The sequence below is a fragment of the Pristis pectinata genome, chromosome 26, assembly GCF_009764475.1.
Source record: "Pristis pectinata isolate sPriPec2 chromosome 26, sPriPec2.1.pri, whole genome shotgun sequence".
Classification (NCBI taxonomy): domain Eukaryota; kingdom Metazoa; phylum Chordata; class Chondrichthyes; order Rhinopristiformes; family Pristidae; genus Pristis; species Pristis pectinata.
Window position 1 is genome coordinate 31,857,303 of NC_067430.1, and position 17,454 is coordinate 31,874,756.

A 17,454-nucleotide genomic window follows, 5' to 3' on the forward strand; every position below is an offset into this window, starting at 1 on the left:
ATCAGTGACTTCAGTTCAAAGGTACTTTATTGATTGTGAAGTGTCCTTGAGCAATGCTGTATAAACAGACCTCTTCATTATCTGCAGCTCCCTGATAAACCAAGACTGCATTGTCTCCGGCCGCAGTGTCACAGCAGAGAATGTGGTCCTTCCACCTAGTGGGCCTGTGTTGGCTCCATGTAGGGGCGACCTGGCTCCCCCTGCTCGTCCCGCCCTCGCCCTATAGCCGTCTTGAACGCCAGGGTTGAACCTGCCTCCACTACTCCCACGGCTGTGCATTCCAAGTCCCAACCACTCGCTGTGTGTACATAAAAATTGTCACTTCTGTATTGATTTTTTTTTATTATTGATCACCTTCTTTCTACGAACTCTGGTTCTTTCCACCAATGGGAACAGTTTCCCCTCTATCTTCATGACCAAATCACCTTGCAGTCTCTCCTGTTGGAGATTCTGTCCCAGCATCTCCAGTCTATCCAGGTAACTAACTCCCTCATTCCTGGAATTGTTTCAGTGATTCTCTTCTGCACCATCTCCAGAGCCACCTTAAATTTCCATAATGTGGCATCCAGACTGGACCATGCTCTATGATTTCCTTGCTCTCATATTTGGTTTAGATGACTTTCTAACTTAGTTTTGCTATTTTCTTTATTGCATCTTCATTCTTTTGCTGCCCAATTCTTGATTTCCCTCTTCCTTAATGGAATTGTTACTCAGTGAAGCACACTGCCCTTGGTCTAGAGGACCATTTCCCCTGTCTGTAATATGTCCAACCTTCCCCAGCCAACTGTCTACACTTAAAGTTTCAGAAGTTCTTTGTTCACTGGCACTAAAGTTCTGAGAGAACATCGGCTGCAGTTGGACACCTTCAGTTAATACTTTAGATTGAATTCCATGTAACCTATAATGACGCGTGAATGGACCCAAGGTGAAATGTCCTCCCTGTACTATGTAAAGTGTTTTAGGGTTGTGGTTAATATTGCTTTCTGGCCTTCCAGAATGATTTCTCCCCACCCCCCCACAATTCTCTCCTGACCTTTGTCCCTGAATTGTAATGGAATCACTCCTGATGTTTCTCATTAACTTTCAGTTGTCACGCAGGACACGTTAGCTTTGATATACCAGCATCTTCCTTCAAATGAGGATACGTTTTCTGTACCTAGGCAAGCTATTCCCTGGATATCTTCCACGTCTGTGTTACTGCTTTACCTCCAGTTGCTTTTCACAAGAACAGCCAGCACCGGCCAGGTCCTTCCCCACAACTCTTCCCTGTTTCATCTTGGTCTGCTGGTCTCTTTCCAGAATTGCTGTGACCCAGTGATGTGGTGATCTCATCCTAGACTCTGCTGCTACATTTTCCAGGACCAGGTCCAACAACACTTCCTTCCTTGTTAGATTAGGGTTCTACTGACTGAGGAATTCCTCCTGTTTGTTGACCAGAAGTCTGTCCTGGTTTTGGTTATGGCGATTCTCTGAATATCACTGCCGTTTCCATTGCACATGTTTTTGAACAAAATGGTTGGCAAGTTTCATTGATCTGTTTATTGGGAAGAGATCTCCCAAGAATAGACCCTAGGTGCTTAATTTGAGCCAAATCGATGCATTCTAGACCCTCAGAAGCTGCTTGGGCCTTGGAGCTCCTGCTTGTAGACATTCTTGTCCTGTGTGGTTGGTGAGTTGCACGTGGAGTCACTGGGTGTGTGCCTACGGATGGCTGTATGTGCCATTCCAAGGGCACAGGTTGTTGGTTGCAGCTGGTTCCTGATGCTGGTAAATGTTGCTCCCTCTGACGTTAGAGGGAGGACTTCTGTTGCCCACTTTGCCCATCACTGAGGTAGGAAGGGACACCAAGGTCAGCTCAATACAAGGAAGCCACCGTGGGAGATGTGCCAACGATGCTCCTTGTTCGATAGTGAGCAATATTGGGTGAACAGTAATCCTGAACAACAACCTCGTCACTAACCCTATGGAGCCAGTACCAAGCTTAGATCTTCTCTGCAATATGTTGTCAGCTGTGAACCAGATAAGAGGATGTAACCATCTTTTCCACCACTGGAAATTCAGCTTAAGGTTGGTTGTGACAATAATGCACGTCAAACAGTGGGATCCATGGTGATAGACTGGGTCCCCAATCATCTCCACAGCACAGGGCCAACATCCTCCGGACACCACAGCCTGGCTCTGAAACCAGGGTATCCACTATAAAGAAGTGGCTACCTTCGGATAAGAATTCATCCAGAAGCCATTCGTATATCTATCTGATATCTTCCTTGATCAAAATCGCATGTCTGCTTCCTGCTGTGACATTCCTCAACACGGAGTGACCAGGAATGTTCAAAATGCACTCCTGACTTGGTTAAAGCTGCCACATCATACCATGACACACAGCTTTGATACCTCATTCAGGTATTACAGGTTTTGTTGGCTCAGTCCTGTATTCTTTCAGAATTTACTGTTGTTTACATCTCTCACTTCTGGTATTTTGTTCCTGCTGCCAAATTAAGCCTTTCCCTCCAGTGCTGCTCGAGCAGAGGCCTTGGCTCTGTTCTTGTACCACCTGTCCTAGTACGGGTGTCCCTGAGTGCAGACCAGCATCGCCAGTGTGGTGGTCTTTACTGGAGTAAATGTCCTGGGTTTACAGGAGCGTTGGTAAACACACTCTGACATTCACTTATATCAGCAGATGTTAGGCAAGTGATTTAAAAACTTGGCCAAAGGTTAAATCTTGGGATGTTCGGGAGCAGGATTTGAGGAATGGATGGAGGTTTGTTATGCTGGGGGAAGGTGTGAGCCCTGGGTTTGCCAATGGTGCCTCTGCACCGTGTGGTAGGGGTGTTGCTTCTGAGATTACTGCTTCAAGATGGCTTTGGTTTAATTGTTTTCTATCTCCCTGAAGGACCTTGAATTTATTTTTGCTGATGCCACAGATTCTGTAATGCATGCAGACCAGTGGCTGTTCACCTGATCTCCTCTCAGAGTGCCTGACACCTGTTAGTCACATGTACATTGAAACACACAGTGAAATGCATCTTGTGTAGAGTGTTCTGGGGGCAGCCCGCAAGTGTCACCATGCTTCTGGCACCAACATTAGCATGCCCACAACTTTCTAACCCGTACGTCTTTGGAATGTGGGAGGAAACTGGAGCACCCGGAGGAAACCCATGCAGACACGGGAGAACGTACAAACTCCTTACAGCAGCTGGATTTGAACCCAGGTCGCTGGCGCTGTAAAGCGTTACGCTAACCGCTGCACTACCCTGCCTGCGCACTCAGTCCTGGTGAGGCTGTGCCCAAGGAGATGTGCGCTCATTTGGCCCTGATACCCAAGGACATGCTTACAATGGAGGGTGTGTAACGGGGATTCACCAGGCTGATTCCTTGGAACGAGGGCGGGATGTGAGTGTTGTTGAGGAAAGATTAAGCAGACTGGGGCCTAATCACTGTGGAGTTTAAAAGAACAAACACAATTCGTCCAGGGTTTGGCAACACGCACCATTAGGGTGGAAGGTGGTGGGGTGGGGAGAGAGGCAGAATAAACAGCTCACCATGAGTGTGCAGCAAAAGGTATGTGATCCTTTGGCGTGTGTCAGGCTCTTGCTGCAGTGTCACCTGGTGGTTTCCAGTCATGTTCTGGGCACTGGCACATAAGTCATTACTCATTGGGAAGTTTGTCACAGGCTCTGTTGACTGCAGGTATTACTAGTTAGGCTGCTTATTGGATCAGCAGTGCAGTGGAAGTTTTAATGTCTGACCTGAGAGAGAGTCGTTGACCGTCCTGAGTGACCTCCTATCAGCTGCCTCTCCGTGACCTTGGATGTAGTGAACACAGACTACACGCAGACACTAGATCCCAGTTACTGGGCCACCACAAACACCCCCCGACCACCAGAGGATGCTGTCCTCTCCGTGCTGTGGATCCCCCCCCCCCCCCACCCAGCTATAAAATCCGATTATTGGTGGGTTCTGATTTGATAGGATCTTTCACTTTGAACGATGAGCAGTGTGCCTCTTCTGGTTTTCCCAAGCTGCCACTTCCCTTTCATGTTGTTAATTCTTTTCATCAATTTGTAGTTACTCCCTGTTCCTTCCTCCCTTGTGGGCACGGTGGTCAGTATGGAACTGGTTGGGCCAAAGGGCCTGCGTCCCTGCTGTATTGTCCCATGACTCCCGTCAGGTGGACCCTGACTTGAGGAATGAGACTTCAGCTGGTGAAAGAGACCAGGGATTCTGACCACTTGTAGCCCCAGGTGTTCTCAGCTGGTTACTTGGCAACCATTCCGTTACCGTGGCTAGCTTCCTCCATTCCAGTCTCCATAAACTCAAGGTGCTATAAACACTGTCCCTAACTCACACTGAGCCCAATCACCATCACCCATGTGGCCCACACTGGTTCCCGGTTGAGAACACCTCAATTTTAAAATTCTCATCCTTGGTTTAGTGCACTTGGCTGTGTGGATTCAGAATTGGCTCGCCCATAAAAGACAGGGTGGTGGTAGATGGAGGGTATTCTGCCTGGAAGTTGGTGACCAGTGGTGTTCCGCAGGGATCTGTTCTGGGACCCCTGCTCTTTGTGATTTTTATAAATGACTTGGATGAGGATGTGGAAGGGTGGGTTAGTAAGTTTGCAGATGACACGAAGGTTGGTGGTGTTGTGGATAGTGTAGAAGGTTGCTGTAGATTACAACAGGATATTGATAGGATGCAGAGCTGGGCTGAGAAGTGGCAGATGGAATTCAACCTGGTTAAGTGTGAGGTGATACACTTTGCGAGATCGAATTCGAAGGCTGAATACAAGGTTAATGGCAGGACTCTTAGCAGTGTGGAGGAACAGAGTGATCTTGGGGTCCACGTCCATAGATCCCTCAAGGTTGCCACGCAGGTCGATAGGGTTGTTAAGAAGGCGTATGGAGTGTTCGCCTTCATTAGTCGGGGTACTGAGTTCAAGAGCCATGAGGTGATGTTGCAGCTCTATAGAACTCTGGTCAGACCACACTTGGAATATTGTATTCAGTTCTGGTCGCCTCATTTATAGAAAGGATGTGGAAGCTTTAGAGAGGGTGCAGAGGAGACTTACCGTGATGTTGCCTGGATTGGAGAGCATGTCTTATGAGGATAGGCTGAGTGAGCTCGGGCTTTTCTCTTTGGAGAGAAGGAGGATGAGAGGTGACTTGATAGAGGTGTACAAGATGATAAGAGGCATAGATCGAGTGGACAGTCAGAGACTTTCTCCCAGGGGGACAATGGCTAACACAGGACAATTTTAAGGTGATTGGAGGAAGGTATAGGGGGGATGTCAGGGGTAAGGTTTTTTTTTACACAGTGGTGGGTGCGTGGAACGCACTGCCGGCAGAGGTGGTGGGGGCAGATATATTAGGGACATTTAAGCAACTCTTAGATAGACACATGAATGATAGGGAAATGGGGGGCGATGTGGGAGGGAACATTAGATAGATCTTAGAACAGGATAAAATGTCGGCACAACATTGTGGGCCGGAGGGCCTGTCCTATGCTATAGTGTTCTATGTTTTCAAATCACTCCAAAGGTCTCACCCCTCCTTTTCTCTGCAGTTTCCTCCATCGCTGCCTCTCCAAATCTGGCCTATTCACCACCCCCAAATTTAATGACTTCCTTTTGGGCGGTGTGGAACAGGATCAACTACCTGAGCCCTGCACACCCCTTCCTCAGCCTCCCTGCCCCTCCAACTCTGAGACATTTCTTACAGACCAATTCTTTCAATAAGATCTTAGTTTCCAGACCTAATGCCTCGTGGCTTGGAGACTGTGACATTTTGGAGAGACAAGACTCTAGATGCTTGAATCTAGAGCAAAAAACAAGATGATGCTGCAGGAACTCAGTGGGTCAGGCAGCGTCTGTGGAGAAAAATGGACAGTTGGCAATCTGGGTCGAGATCCTTCATCTGGACTGAGAGAGGAGATGGCCATTGTAAAGAGTTGAGTGGAAGGAATGGAGCAACAGCTGGCAAGCAATAGTGTCAGTGGATAGTCTTACACCTGAGGTGGGGACAGATCAAGAAAAGGGAGGGAGGTGCCAGAAATGGTCCAAGTAAATCTGAGGGCAGCGTGGAAGTTGGTAGCGAAATTGATGAGTTCCCACAGCATTTTGTTTCTTGGCTGTGAAATGTTGTTTGATTACATATCCCGTGAAGAGTTTTTGGATGTTTAAGTGTGTTTAAGGTGTTCTGTAACACTTGTTAATCATATCAGTTGTGTTAGAAGCCAATAACTAAAGCCTGCCCTGTAATGTAAAAGTGCTTAAACTTGCTGCTGTTGGCTGAACACTCTTACATTTACATACCTTGGGTTGTCTGCTCTATATTTCTGAAAACACTGCCGCTTTCTTTAACTCAGTGCTGAATGTTATATGTCACCTCTGCTTTTTCGAATATAATGAAAATGCACATTTGGCGTAGGTAACTCGCTAAGTATCAGCTGGCCGGGAGGTATTGAGGTCTCCTCAGCACAACCAGTTCTGCAGGATTTGTCTGAGGCTGCTTTCCTGCTGATCTCAAACATCAAAGTGCTATATTACCGTAATTACCCTAACACACTCCAGTGCAGGGAGCAGAACTTTCTGTAAACACAGGTGCGGATGTTTTAAAGGGTAATCCTCCAACTTTGCACCCTCAGCAAGATGCTGGTCTGCTAGGTAAATTTCTGGACGGTTCCTTTACCTCAATACAAAATAAGTAAAAATTGCTCAGCACTTTCCATGTCTTGTCAAGACTTCCCAAAACATTTTGAGTTCAATGAACTACATTGTCAACGTGTAGATGAAGTTATAATGTCAACGTGTAGATGAAGTTATAATGAAGGAACAAGACACACAAAATGTTGGAGGAACTCAGCAGGTCAGGCAGCATCTGTGGAGGGAAACACTCAACGTTTTGGGTCAACCCTTCATCAGATGCTGCTTGACCTGCTGAGTTCCTCTAGCAGTTTGAGTGTATTGCTCCAGATTCCAGCATCAGCAGAATATCTTGGGCCTTATAATGAAGGAAGCTGATTTGTGCACTTCGGCTCTCTCACGTTGTGGCTGTAGGGAGATTATGCTTCAGCTAGACAGGGCACTGAGGAGATGGTGTGTGGAGTACTTTGTACAGTATTGGTATCGTGATTTAAGGAAGGATGTGGCCACATTGGAAACGGTTCAGAGAGATGTTACTAGAGTGATACCCCTGCAATGGGAGGGTTGGGGGAAGGTTAGGCAGGCTAGACTTGTATCTGCTGGAGGTTAGGAGAGGGGCTCAAATGAAATACACGAGATGCTGAGGGTCCTTGACAGGGTGGCTTTGGAGAGGAGGTTTCCTCCAGGGGTCACTTTTTAAAAAATAAGGGGTGGCCTATTTAAGAATGAAGCAAGGTGGATTTCTTTTTCTCCGAAGGTTGTGTCTTTGGAGCTCTGTTTCCATCGCCCTTCCAGGAAGAGAGGCAGATGGACTCCTGATAAACAAGGGGGTGGAAGGTTTCACTCGGAGCTGAGTTTACAGTTGGATGGCGGAGCAGGCAAAGGGTTCCAAGAGGTGTCCTCCTCCTTTCTTGTACGTTCATAGATTAGGTTATCATTGGATCAGAATCAGGTTTATTATCACCAACTTAGATGATGTGAAATTTGTTTTGTGGCAGCAGTACAGTGCAAAGACATAAAATTACTATAAATTACAAAAATAAATAGTGCAAAGAAAAGGAATAATGAGGTAGTGTTCATGGGTTCATGAATCATTCAGAAATCCAGTGGCAAAGGGGAAGGAGCTGTTCCTGAATCGTTGAACGTGGGTCTTCAGGCTGCTGTACCTAGTTGGGAGGGAGAGAAACTCGGGGAAATTACAATCAGCAGGGCAGTGGAGCAAACTGTGGGAGCTGCAGGCGGATGTACCCAGATCCTGACAATCTTAAACGAAGTGGCCAGGGAGGCAACTGATGCATTGGTTTTAATCTTCAAAGGTTCTCTAATTCTGGGAGTATTTCATTAGGTTGGAAAGTAGTAAATGTCATAAACTTCTTCAAAAATTGAGAGACTTTTGGGCTCCTGTACCACCTCCCTGATGGTAGTAACGAGAAGAAGGCATGTCCTAGGTGGTGAGGCTCCTTCCCCCATCCTGGGGTTTGTTGGAAAATTTGCTGTTGTCACAACTTCCTGCCATCAAATTGGTGGGTGTCTGCATTGTGTTACACCAGTGACTTCTAATATATCTCAGTGGCCATAAAGCTATTTGAAACATCCCAGGATGGTGCAGTCCCCTGTCTCCGTGTGTTGTGGGTTGCTGCAACAGTCCCCAAGTAGTTGAGCTGTAGCTGTAAGCGGTGCTGTGTAATGTTGAGGTGTTTCTGAATAAATTTTGATGCAATGCCGTCTTTGTCCCCTTGCTGTATTACGTAGAGCATGAGTGAAGCGCTTCCTGGTTTTCTGCTCTCCTGTTTCAGCTGGCCTGCGCAGTTGGCCCCACCCCTTTCTTCAGCTGACTGGCTTAATTTTCAGAGTGATTTTTGATAGTCCATGGACCTGCTTGCCGCAGAGCAGCAGAGGGGAGTGTTGGAACTGTCGCTGTGTGAATGAAAATTCCTCCTTGCATCCAAGGAGTGTCTGCTGGAGATTGTCGAGTCTTGTGGCAGGCAGATGAGAGAAACCATGAGAATCATTCAGTGCATCACAAACATCAGTGCCCCCACACGGAGTGGTGCTTCCTGGAAATGGTGAGTGTGAGTGGCAAACTCTGCCTTGTCCTGCTGTTGGCTGCTGTGCTGCTTTATAAACAGAGTGAGATCTTACAGGCATCCAGTGACAAAGAAATGATCTGCTTTACTCCCAGCTTCTGCAAATCCTGACAGGTGTGTGAATCTCAGCCACAGCAATGAGCTCGGGAATTAATTGAGGCAAAATCTGCTGCTCTGGCAGAGTATTTATAGCTCAGCTGCTGTGGTTGCTGCTGCTGCATTGAGAGGATTTCTGCCGCAGGAGTTTCTCACCCGAGGATGCCCCTGCCCCCCTCCCGCCACCCCTGACCCCCTTTCTGAGCTTTGCTAGGTGTGTTACAAAACACTGTGTGACGCTAACAGCTGCACTGCCCTGCAGTTTACCTGAAGCGCCAATTCCTTCCAGCACACTGCACCATCAGCCCGAGAGGGTGTAGTGCCCCTCCTGCCCTGAGCCCTCGCACTCCCAGCTGTTCCACCATGGAGCACTCTGATCTCAGCACACCTCCACTTCTGGCCTTCTGCTCATCTCCAGATTTACTCTCTCCACCTTTGGTTGCTTGGAACTGAAGCTTGAATTCCCTCCCCAAACCATCCACCTTTAAATGCTCCTTAAATCCTTTCTTTGTCACCTTTCCTGGCACCTGGAGACATTTTATGGTAGTGGTGCTATATAAAATGAAGCCTTGTTGCTGTTCTGCTGTCTGGAGATGAGCAGTTTTTATGTGCAGTCTTTCCTGAACCAGAAGTATTTGACTCAGCTTGTCAGTCAGACCAGTGTGAAATAGGTTAAAACCTGCTCGCAGTTAGTATACTGTCCAAGTGGGCTTGGGAGGAGGTATGAACGTTATTGCTTCAATCAAAGTACGTAATATCAGTCCACCTTCCACGGAGATAAAAGTTCTTGTATTTGTCTCTGTTATAAGTTTTGTATTAGAACTGGTCAGTAAATATCACAATAGGAATGTTACTGTAGAATCAGCAGGGAGTTGCAGAACTTCCTCTGATCAGTATTTAGTTTGCATCAGAGCCTTGTAAACATTCCAGTTAAATAATCATGAGGTAACTTGTTCTCAGTCAGAAGAGCGTGTGAAGTGATTTTTGTATTTAACATCCCAGGGTAATCAAATCAAGGCAAACTGCACTTGTTATTTCCAGAAAAGGAGTTCTTGGATTTCATAACTACTGCAGGGGATCGGAACTGCATCAGACTTTGTTGCATTTAATGCACCCTCGGGGATGGGTGATTGAGTGAGGAGGTATTGGCCAGGTTTCCTGAGCCGTACTGCTGATCGAGTTGACGGAGGGTAACCCAACCGTATAACCTGGGACAGAAGCAACATGGAGCAAGGTGGAAGTGACCAGGACTGATCCAAAGCACTTGGTCGGTAGAACAACAGCATTTGTGGAATCTTGCTGAGAGAAAGAACAGTGACTACTCTTGTAAAGGCCTTCACTGGCTCAGTGAAGAGCAGTTTGACAAAAGGGAAAAACTGCGGGTGTAGTAAATCTGAAATAAAAACAGAATATTGAAGCTACTTCGCAGGTCAGGCAGCATCTATGGAGAGTAAACTAGAGGTAAAGTTTCAGGTTAATGCTCCTTCATTCAGCACTCTTTGCAAGGTCACCAACCTGAAACTGTAACTGTGCTTGTATCTTCACAGATACTATTGGTATTGGTTTATTATTGTCACTTGTACCGAGGTACAGTGAAAAACTTGTCTTACAAACTGATCGTACAGGTCAATTCATTACACAGTGCAGTTACATTGAGTCAGTACAGAGTGCATTGAAGTAGTACAGGTAAAAGCAATAACAGTACAGAGTAAAGTGTCACAGCTACAGAGAAAGTGCAGTGCAATAAGGTGCAAGGTCACAACAAGGTAGATCATGAGGTCATAGGTCATAGTCTATCTCATTGTATAAGGGAACCGTTCAATAGTCTTATCACAGTGGGGTAGAAGCTGTCCTTAAGTCTGGTGGTACGTGCCCTCAGGCACCTGTATCTTCTACCCGATGGAAGATTAGAGAAGAGAGAATGACCCAGGTGGGTGGGGTCTTTGATTATGCTGGCTGCTACACCAAGACAATGAGAGGTAAAGACAGAGTCCAAAGAGGGGAGACTGGTGTCGTGATGTGCTGGGCTGTGTCCACAACTCTCTGCAGCTTCTTGCGGTCTTGGGCAGAGCAGTTGCCGTACCAAGCCGTGATACATCCAGATAGGATGCTTTCTATGGTGCATCGGTAAAAGTTGGTGAGAGTCAAAGGGGACAAACCAAATTTCTTTAGCCTCCTGAGGAAGTAGAGGCACTGGTGAGCTTTCTTGGCCAGGGCATCCACGTGGTTTGTCCAGGACAGGTTGTTGGTGATGTTCACTCCCAGGAACTTGAAGCTGTCAACCCTCTCGACCTCAGCAACATTGATGTAGACAGGTGCATGTACACCACCCCCTTTCCTGAAGTCAATGACCAGCTCTTTAGCTTTGTTGACATTGAGGGAAAGGTTGTTGTCATGACACCATTCCACTAAGCTCTCTATCTCCTTCCTGTGCTCCAATTCATCACTGTTTGAGATACGGCCTACAATGGTGGTATCATCTGCAAACTTGTAGATGGAGTTAGAGCAGAATCTGGCCACACAGTCATGAGTGTATAGGGAGTAGGGGGCTGAGTACTCAGCCTTGAGGTGCACCAGTGTTGAGAATAATCATGCCTGAGGAATTGCTGCCTATCCTCACTGATTGCGGTCTGTTTGTTAGAAAGTCAAGGACCCAGTTACAGAGGGAGGTGTTGAGTCCTAGGTCTCGGAGTCTGGTGACAAGCTTGCTTGGTGTTATTGTATTGAAGGCAGAGCTGTAGTCAATAAACAATAGTCTAACGTAAGTGTCCTTACTGTCCAGATGATCCAGAGCTGAGTGAAGGGCCAGGGAGATGGCATCTGCCGTAGACCTGTTTCAGCGATAGGCGAATTGCGATGGGTCCAGGTTGTCTGGGAGGCTGGAGTTGATGTGTGCCATGACCAGCCTCTCAAAGTACTTCATGATGGTGGATGTCAGAGCCACTGGTCGGTAGTCATTGAGGCATGTTACCTTGCTTTTATTTGGTACCGGGATGATAGTGGTCTTCTTAAAACAGGAGGGAACCTGAGATTGAAACAGGGAGAGGTTGAATATGTCTGCAAATACTTCTGCCAGCTGATCAGCACAAGATCTGAGCACGCAGCCCGGGACACCATCTGGGCCAGGTGCTTTCCTCGTGTTCGCTCTTCGGAAGACTGATCTTACGTCCTCCACTGTGATCACAGGTTCAGCTGCGTTGGTGGCTGTCAGAGTGGATGGTGACGACCCACTTCCTTTTTGTTCAAAATGTGCATAGAATGCGTTAAGATCATCAGGAAGGGATACGCTGTTGTTAGCTATGCAGCCCAACTTCGTCTTGTAGCCTGTTATGGCACGTAAGCCCTGCCATAACTGGCGGCTGGTCAGGGACTCTATTTTGAGTTGGTATTGCCTCTTGGCATCCCTGACAGCTTTCTGAAGGTCATACCTCGCTTTCTTGTACAGATCAGGATTACCAGATTTGTGTGCAGTGGTCCTCTCCTTCAGTAGGGAGTGGATCTCCCGGTTCATCCATGGCTTCCTGTTTAGGAACACCCGTATTGTCCTCTTTGGTACACAGTCCTCCACACACTTGCTGATAAAGTCTGTGATGGTGGTGACATACTCGTCAAGGCTGGCAGCTGAGTCTTTGAACATAGTCCAGTCCAGTCCAGTCCACTGTCTCAAAGCAGTCACGTAGAAGCTCAGCTGCTTCCTCAGACCAGCATTGCACGACTCTCCGTACCAGATCCTCCCGTTTCAGCTTCTGTTTGTATGCAGGGAGAAGGAGCATAGCCTGGTGGTCTGATTTCCCAAAGTGAGGATGAGGGGTGGCTCGGAAGGCATCCTTAATGGTTGTATAGCAGTGGTCAAGGGTGTTGGCGCCCCTGGTGTAGCAGGAGATGTGCTGATAGTATTTTGGTAACACAGCCTGAGGTTGGCCTGATTGAAGTCCCCCGTGATGATGAAGAGGGCCTCAGGGTATCCTTTCTCAAGATTGTTGACCACGGAGCATGGCTCATTGAGTGCAGGCTTCATGTCCGTCTGTGGTGGGATGTAGACTGCCATCAGGATAGCTGAAGCGAACTCCCTTGGCAGATAGAACGGTCGACACTTCCTGACCCACTATATTTTCATCATTCTCTGTTTATATTTAAGAGCAATTGTACAGCAGACGTTGCAGCTCTGAGCCAGGGCTGAATAAGTGGTTTCAGCAAGATGCAATAAGCAAGGAATGGACAATGTTCAAACGGAGTTTGGACAGGTACTTGGATAGGAAAGGAGTAGGGATATGGGATTCACCATCCCAGGGAGGGGGCACTGGGCTGATCCTGGGGAAAGCAGTGATCAATACCTTGCATTTACAGTGTGACTTTAATTAGCAAAAAACCTCACTAGCATTGGTGGCTAAACATCAAACACAAGCCCTCCAGGATCCACTGTTTCAGTCAGTCTCTCTAATTTGTGCTGAGCTGTTCTCCTTTTCCACAGGTGGTTCCTCACCGGCTGAGTATTGACAGCACTCTTTTGTTTCAAATGTCGCTGTTCTGCACGTCACAGTTCCCGTCCCGTCCCCTCCCAGTCTATCTGGACAAAAGCTGGTAACAACCACCCTTCCCCACCCTCTCTCAGCCTGCATCACCACCACTTGTGTAATCCAGTCTCTCCTGGTCCCCACCCATCACACTCCCTCTGTCTCCACCCGCCCCCCCTCTCCACAACTCCTTGAAACAACAATTGCTCTTAAATATAAACAGAGAATGATGAAAATATACAGTAGGTCAGGTAGTGTCTGTATCTGTGGAGATATAAGCACAGTTACCGTTTCAGGTTGGTGATCTTGCATCAGTAAGAGTACTAAATGGAGGAGCATTAGCCTGAAGGGAATACAAAAATATACGGGTATTAACAGGTCAATGTGCATGGTCCCAGGTCCAAATCCACCTTCCTTGACTCTTTCCATTCCCCTTCACCTTCCTCACCCTTGTCATCCAGTCCTTATCGCCTCCCATCCTCTCCAGACCTCCCTTTGTGTCCCTTCTGTCTTCCCTTCCTACTTTTGAACTCATTTAAAAGTTGTTTTATCTCTAACTTTCCTAGTTTGTAGACCTGAAATATTAATGCTGTCTCTCCAGAGGCGCTGACTTACCCGCTGAATATTTCTAATATTTTCTTTCTTTATTGAAGAACATTGAAAGGTGTGTGAGGTTGGGTTAGGGTCATGTACATTAACCCGTTAAACACCTGTATGCTTTCGTATTCCTTTTCAAATACTTGTCCACTTCCTATCACATGCATTCTTGTCAATAGACACTTGCAGTAAACCGTTCCATGTTGGGGGGCAAAAATGATGTAACCTCTCTCCATGTTGTATTCACAATAGTCCTCGGTGCATGCCTCTATTCAACAGACTAGCTGAAGAACTTTCTAACCCCTGGACGTGCAAGGAGCAGAATAATTCACTGTCAATGGCCTTTTTTGACCTCACAACCAACAGATGTTATGGGAACCCTCATCAAATTTGACTTTCTCCAAAAATTTGTCAGTGTCCTACATCTGATGACATGCAAGTTCTGATCCTGATCAGTGCTTCTACCAGAGACCCAGTCCTGGATCACAAAATCAGAGAATCGTTCGGCCCACCTCGTCCCTGCTGACCGTGAGGACCACCTACACTAATCCCATTTGCCCACATTAGGCCCATATCCCTCTACTACCTTCCTATCCAAGTACCTGTACAAATGCCTTTCAAACATTGTAATTGTACCTGCCTCTGACACCTTGTTCCAGACATTCACCCCCATCCCTGTGTGGAAAAATCTACCCCTCAGATTCCTTTAAATTTCTCCTCTCTCACCTTAAACCTGTGCCCTCTAGCTCTAGACTCCCCTGCCTTGTGGGGAAAAACTCTATCTACCCTATCTATGCCCCTTTGTAAGGTCACCCCTCAGCCTCCTACATTCCCATAACAATAAACCCAGCCTATCCAATCTCTCCTTATAACTACAGCTCTCCATTCCAGGCAGCATCCTGGAATCTCTTCTGCACTCTCCCTATTGCCAACACATCCTTCCTGTGGTGTGGTGACCAGAACTCTACACAATATTCCAAGTGAGGAGTTTGTACATTCTCCCTGTGTCTGCGTGGGTTTCCTCCGGGTGCTCCGGTTTCCTCCCACATTCCAAAGACGTATGGGTTAGGAAGTTGTGGGCATGCTATGTTGGCATTGGAAGCGTGGTGTCACTTGCGGGCTGCCCCCAGAACACTCTACACACAAGATGCATTTCACTGCGTGTTTCGATGTACACGTGACTAATAAAGATATCTGATCTTAAGTGCGCCTGACCAATGTTTTGTACACCTGCAACATAATGTCCCAACTCTTATTCTCAATGCCTTGGTCTATGAAGGCAAACATACCAAATGCCGCCACCTCCACCCTCTCCAGCTGTGTCAAGCTATGGACTTGTACCCCAAGGTCTCTCTGTACATCAACACTCCTGAGGTCCCTTCCAATTACTCTTTGTCCTATCCGGATTTGACCTCCTAAAGAGCATTATCTCACACTTGTCCAGACTAATTTCCATCCGCCACCGCTCCGCCCAAATCTCCAGCTGATCCACGTCCCACTGTGTCCCGAGACAACCTGCTTTGCTGTCTGTGACTCCACCAATTTTCTGTGTCATCTGCAAACTAACTAACCAGACCACCTACATTCTCATCCAAGTCATTTAATTTTATTTTGCTTAATGATGTTTTCATGAACTTGGTGTGATTTTGTGATTTTACTGTATTATAAATGCAACTTGTCACACTTCAGAATGATACAAGACACATGGATCATTCAGAGAGATGTTGGACTCTGGAACAAGTTTAGAGTGCGCAGTGATCTGGCTGCTGTAGTCACGGGCAGGACGAGCACCAGGGCACAGGCACCTCTCCTGCTTCAGTATGAGCTCACATGCCTGACAAGCTATTTGCTAAACCTGAAAGGAAAAGCACCCCCTGTGGAGGATGATGCAGCCCCAATGTTTGATCCCAGTCAGACAGCGATGGGAGAGAGCTGCCACATCTCCACCCCCATTGGTGGGGACTGTCACTGTAATGGAGCCTGAGAGCAGTGGATGAGAGATCACCTTCAACAGTAATCCTGAAGGGCTCACAGGGATTTCACCAAGAGAGACAAGGGGGAGTGCGCAAGGTTCTCCTGAGGAATGCAGGCTGTGGAAGAGAAGTTCCCTTCAACCCTGCCATAAAAAGTGCAATTATACAGGATCACACGGTACAAAAGAAGTCGCTCTCCCAGAAAACTGCCTGTTCATCATTGTTGTGCATCCCCCGCTAGAGTTCCTGTTTCTATTGTTGATCCGGTTCTCTGTTGAAGTCCCCATTAAATTAGCTTCCACTCCCCACTCCTTCTAGTTCTCTACAACTTGTCCAGTGACCGACACTCTCCTCATCCTCCACCTCAACTTTAGAGGGGGTGGTTGCAGACAAGGGGTGATATCCAGGGCCAGCTCGTGGGAGGTGCCTGCTTACAGGTCAGCTGCTCTCTGGGTCAATGGGAAACTCCCACAATGTCCGGCTCAATACTTGAATCTTGGTCATCATCACTGAAACTGATAACCTGGGCATCATTGTGATGCTGATTGTGGGAGCTTGCTGTGTGTAAATAGGCTGTCTGAATACAACCATGACTACACTTCAATACAATTGATTTGGGATGTCTTGAGGTTGTGAAAGGAACGTGTTTTCTCTTTCAATCGTGTATCCTGCCATAAATTCCCATTGGAGTGAATAGCAACAAAGTTCCAACCAGCATGAGACTGACGTTCAGTTCCGGTATCCTCGGTTGACCTTCAGTTTCTGGAGTGGAAGTAGGATGTGGGAGGAGCCCTCCAGCCCCTTGCCTGCTGCTCCATTCAGTAAGATCACAACTGACCTTTTCCCTCAGCACTGCTTTCCTGCATTAATCTGCTATCCCTTGGATTATAGTCATGGAGTCAACACATTACATAGGAACTGAACTGCTTCGTAACAGCAACATGTATGTCACCCAATGGTGGAAATTCCCAGTGCTCCACCAACTGCTCTTCCCCACCATCTCTGCCAACTAGACTTGTCTTCTTACTTCTGATGAAGTATCTTCCACCTGAAATGTCGACTGTTTCTCTTTCCACAGATGCTGCCCGACCTGCTGAGTTTTTTTTCCAGCATTTTCGGATTTTATCTTGGTTTTAGATATTCTACTGGTTAGGTTTCCAGTTTCCTTCTGACAACACAAGCTTGAGGAACAGCGCTTCACCTTCTGCCCTGGCACATTGCTGCCCAAAGTCCATACCACATTCAACAATGTCAGATACTTTGCTTTTCCTCCTTGTCTCAGAACCTTCTGCATAAGGTTATCCAACTGCAATATTATCCCACCTCATCTGGGCTCCTCTAGCATTCTCCTTTAGGTTTCAGATTACACCTACAGCTCTCTTGCTCTCGCACACCAACCTTCAGGTTGTTATTGATGCAGGTGCTTGTCCAGGTACTTAAATGTTGTGAAGGTACCTACCTCCTCCATCCACTCAGCCGGTGGGCTCCAGGTTCCAACCACCCTCTGGGTTAAAAAAAAGTGTTCCACAGATTCCCTTCTAAAC

General features: G+C 47.1%; 1 protein-coding gene across 5 annotated transcripts in view; it reads left to right on the plus strand.

The window, feature by feature from the left end:
* The window catches only part of LOC127583270 (NAD kinase-like), a 94,291-nt gene that overhangs the window by 45,122 nt on the left and 31,715 nt on the right, over window positions 1-17,454 (plus strand). The window contains exon 1 of one of the 5 annotated variants that reach the window (XM_052039043.1): window positions 8,506-8,709. The exons of the other annotated variants lie outside the window; for them this stretch is intronic. Coding sequence (XP_051895003.1) covers window positions 8,633-8,709 — 77 coding nt within the window. The 5' untranslated portion in view covers window positions 8,506-8,632. Of the gene's footprint in view, window positions 1-8,505; window positions 8,710-17,454 lie in introns of those variants that run through there. 5 annotated transcript variants of the gene reach the window in all.